General features: G+C 40.6%; 1 protein-coding gene across 1 annotated transcript; it reads right to left on the bottom strand.

The window, feature by feature from the left end:
* Nucleotides 1-1728: 1728 nt before the first annotated feature.
* LOC119769095 (AT-rich interactive domain-containing protein 2-like) lies at nt 1729-2334 on the bottom strand. The gene is made up of 3 exons (XM_038260998.1): nt 2231-2334; nt 1868-2165; nt 1729-1807 (listed from the first exon to the last, which is right to left on the bottom strand). Exons 1-3 carry the CDS (start codon nt 2332-2334, stop codon nt 1754-1756), a joined length of 456 nt encoding a protein of 151 aa, XP_038116926.1. The 3' UTR covers nt 1729-1753.
* Nucleotides 2335-2585: the final 251 nt, after the last annotated feature.

The following is a 2585-nucleotide window of genomic DNA, read 5'->3' as shown; positions in this document are numbered from 1 at the left end:
GTTCGTTGGATTAAAAGTTCGCGTTGGTGAATATTCGTAGAAAGTTCAAACTTTGTAATTTAAAAGTTGGAAAGTTTTTGATACTACCATGCATTTATGGAACAAAATCGTTGTATTGGTAAAAGTATTTTACTTTAAATTGGAAAAGAAACCTTTTATGGTAAGAATACACAACATTTAGCACTACAGAAATATTTTCACAAAAATGTGCCTGGTTTTTTACATTTATTTAAAAAATAAATAAACAGTATATTAGAAAAACACTTTTTTTTGTATTTAACGCTTCTCAACTAGCTTCTGCTTCATACGGTACGCCACCGGTCACTTCCGAATACCCCAGGCTGGACGGTTCCGGATGGAGGCTTCGACGCGCGACAGCAGTGTAACACGCCCAAGTAACATTTTAGGCTTTATCAAAGCTGTCACAACCGCTATAAAACCTATGAGCCAAAACCAACATTAAAACCCCTTAGTCGTAACAAACTCCCCAGAACCTTGATAAACCCCACTTAAAACCCAAAAGGACCTCCGCAAAAAGTTGTTACGGCCTATTTATAAAACCTACATAGGAGTTCAAGGCTTTACAACTGAATCCTAACAACATCCTCAAAGCCTTGATCAAACCTTTGTTAAAACCTAGTCAGGAGTTATGGAAAAATGACATTTCATACGTCTTTAAACGTCTTATGCCAAATAGGTTTTATTTTGGCAAAAAATAAGTCTTCGTCTTGCCAAATGAAATTATGGAGATGGTTGTCAAAAATGGCGATGATAAATAATAGATATTAGAGGTAATCCAAATAATTTAAATGCTTATTTCTCACAATTGATGGCTCAAATTCAGCTGCGGTTGAAATTTTATTGATAAATGTAGGGGAGATAGAGCCAAAAAATTCAACTCGCTTCATCAAAAATCAATATTTTGTAATCATAGTGTTTAATGTTAAAAAATATTTTATTGCAATTCTTTGAAAAAAATGTTAAAAATATTTTTAAACATCTATCGCTATATAAATCATACCAGAAATTCAACATAAATGTGTGTTTCCATCAAATTTAAATCAAATTTTTCAGTTTTCTATTTTTTCAATCAAGATGGCGGTTAATCATATTCAATCAGAGCACGCGTCTAGCGCCATATTTATGCACTGCTATTTGGCCGCGATAAATGCTCTTTAAGGAGCTTATGGTTTTAGGTGAGCTTTTTACATGTCTAATGGCACTTGACAGCTACAACACCCTAGGTTTTAACAAAGCATGCGATAAAACCGTTTGGCATGGCATTGCCATCTGGTTTTCAAGCCTCTGTTAAAACTTTCATAAAACCTTATTGAAAGCCAGTCGGCTTTTATTTCCACCCGGTTTTATGTCCGAGGCATAAAACCCTGTTAGAACCTATTAATTAGCTCTTGCTTGTTGGTTGCGGTGAATGCCCAAATAAAACTATTAGGCAATCAAGATGCTACAATAAACCCTTAATAAAACTTGGTGGTGGCTAGTTGGTTTAAAAATGTTACTTGGGCGATGGTCACGTTTCCGGCCTCAATCAGGACTTGGAGGAGTTGGCCATTGATTCAGGAAGGGTGGTCGACGTTTCCCGGCTGGAAAGTAAAGTGCCTGAACGGGGAGTTCCCGATCCTGGAAGCGCATCCGGAACATGGAGTTGATGAGGCCCTCGTAACGGAGTTCGATTTTGAGCACGTAATCCTACATCGATAATGACACAGATTTTTTTTTGGCTCACTGTCCAGATTCATTCGGCTGAAGCTGCGCCGTCGCGACGTGAGTGTTTGTGGGCGGGAAGTTGCTAAAAGAGATGGAAAGTAAGTGAAGTTGGCTAGCCACTGCACACATTCTCAATACTCACCGGTGCTGTAAACCGCCGGCACCGAGTGCAACATCTGCGCTGACCACCTCCGATTATGTAGCTTTTCGTCGTCCTCCTCTTCGTCGGAGGCCCATCGTGAAAATAAACTTTTGCGTACTTGTCCAAAAACCGGAAGTTAATCTTCTTCAACGCAATCTCGTTGTGCACGCAACACTTCGGCAGCGCCATCTCCTCGATGATCTCGCCCCAGTCCTCATGCGAATTGACCTTCAACCACCAATCCCGGGCCACCACCACACAATACAACCAGTGCGAATCCACATTCCAACCTCCCATACTACAAAAAAAAAACAAACAAAATCAATCACAAACCCCACAAAAACACCCAAGCTTCCTTCTTACCCATTCCGGTCGTGGAACAGCAGCAGTTCCTGCAGGAAGCTCGCCTTGTCCTTTTCGAGCACTCGACCTTGTCCCGCTCCTGAACCACCCTCCTTCGAAGGCATTCCGCTGCTGCTATTTGACTCACGAAGGTTTCCGCGTCCGATTCCTAGCTGCTGCCGCGGTCGGCTTTGCTTTGCGTCCTAGAATCACCAGCACCACCAGACCCACCAAAGTGTTTGTTTACATTTGCGACTTAGGCGTACACGGTTACACGAGAACGTCAAAATGAAAGAAATTTTACAGTCGAATTAAAAGTAAAAACTTTAAAATCAGTGAGCAATGAGATTTTCAAAAACTGTAGCAGTAAAAGTTT

This window comes from Culex quinquefasciatus, chromosome 3 (assembly GCF_015732765.1).
Source record: "Culex quinquefasciatus strain JHB chromosome 3, VPISU_Cqui_1.0_pri_paternal, whole genome shotgun sequence".
In the NCBI taxonomy this organism is placed as follows: domain Eukaryota; kingdom Metazoa; phylum Arthropoda; class Insecta; order Diptera; family Culicidae; genus Culex; species Culex quinquefasciatus.
Note: the sequence above shows the minus strand (reverse complement) of the source record. Positions and strands in the feature narration are given on the sequence as shown.

Bases quoted from the DNA above. Each gene is read 5' to 3' on its own strand.
- LOC119769095 (XM_038260998.1), bottom strand. From the start codon at position 2,334: ATGCCTTCGAAGGAGGGTGGTTCAGGAGCGGGACAAGGTCGAGTGCTC. The intron at 2,166-2,230 runs GTAAGAAGGAAG...TTTTTTTTGTAG, and splicing joins CTGTTCCACGACCGGAATGG to TATGGGAGGTTGGAATGTGG. The intron at 1,808-1,867 runs GTGAGTATTGAG...CATCTCTTTTAG, and splicing joins GCCGGCGGTTTACAGCACCG to CAACTTCCCGCCCACAAACA.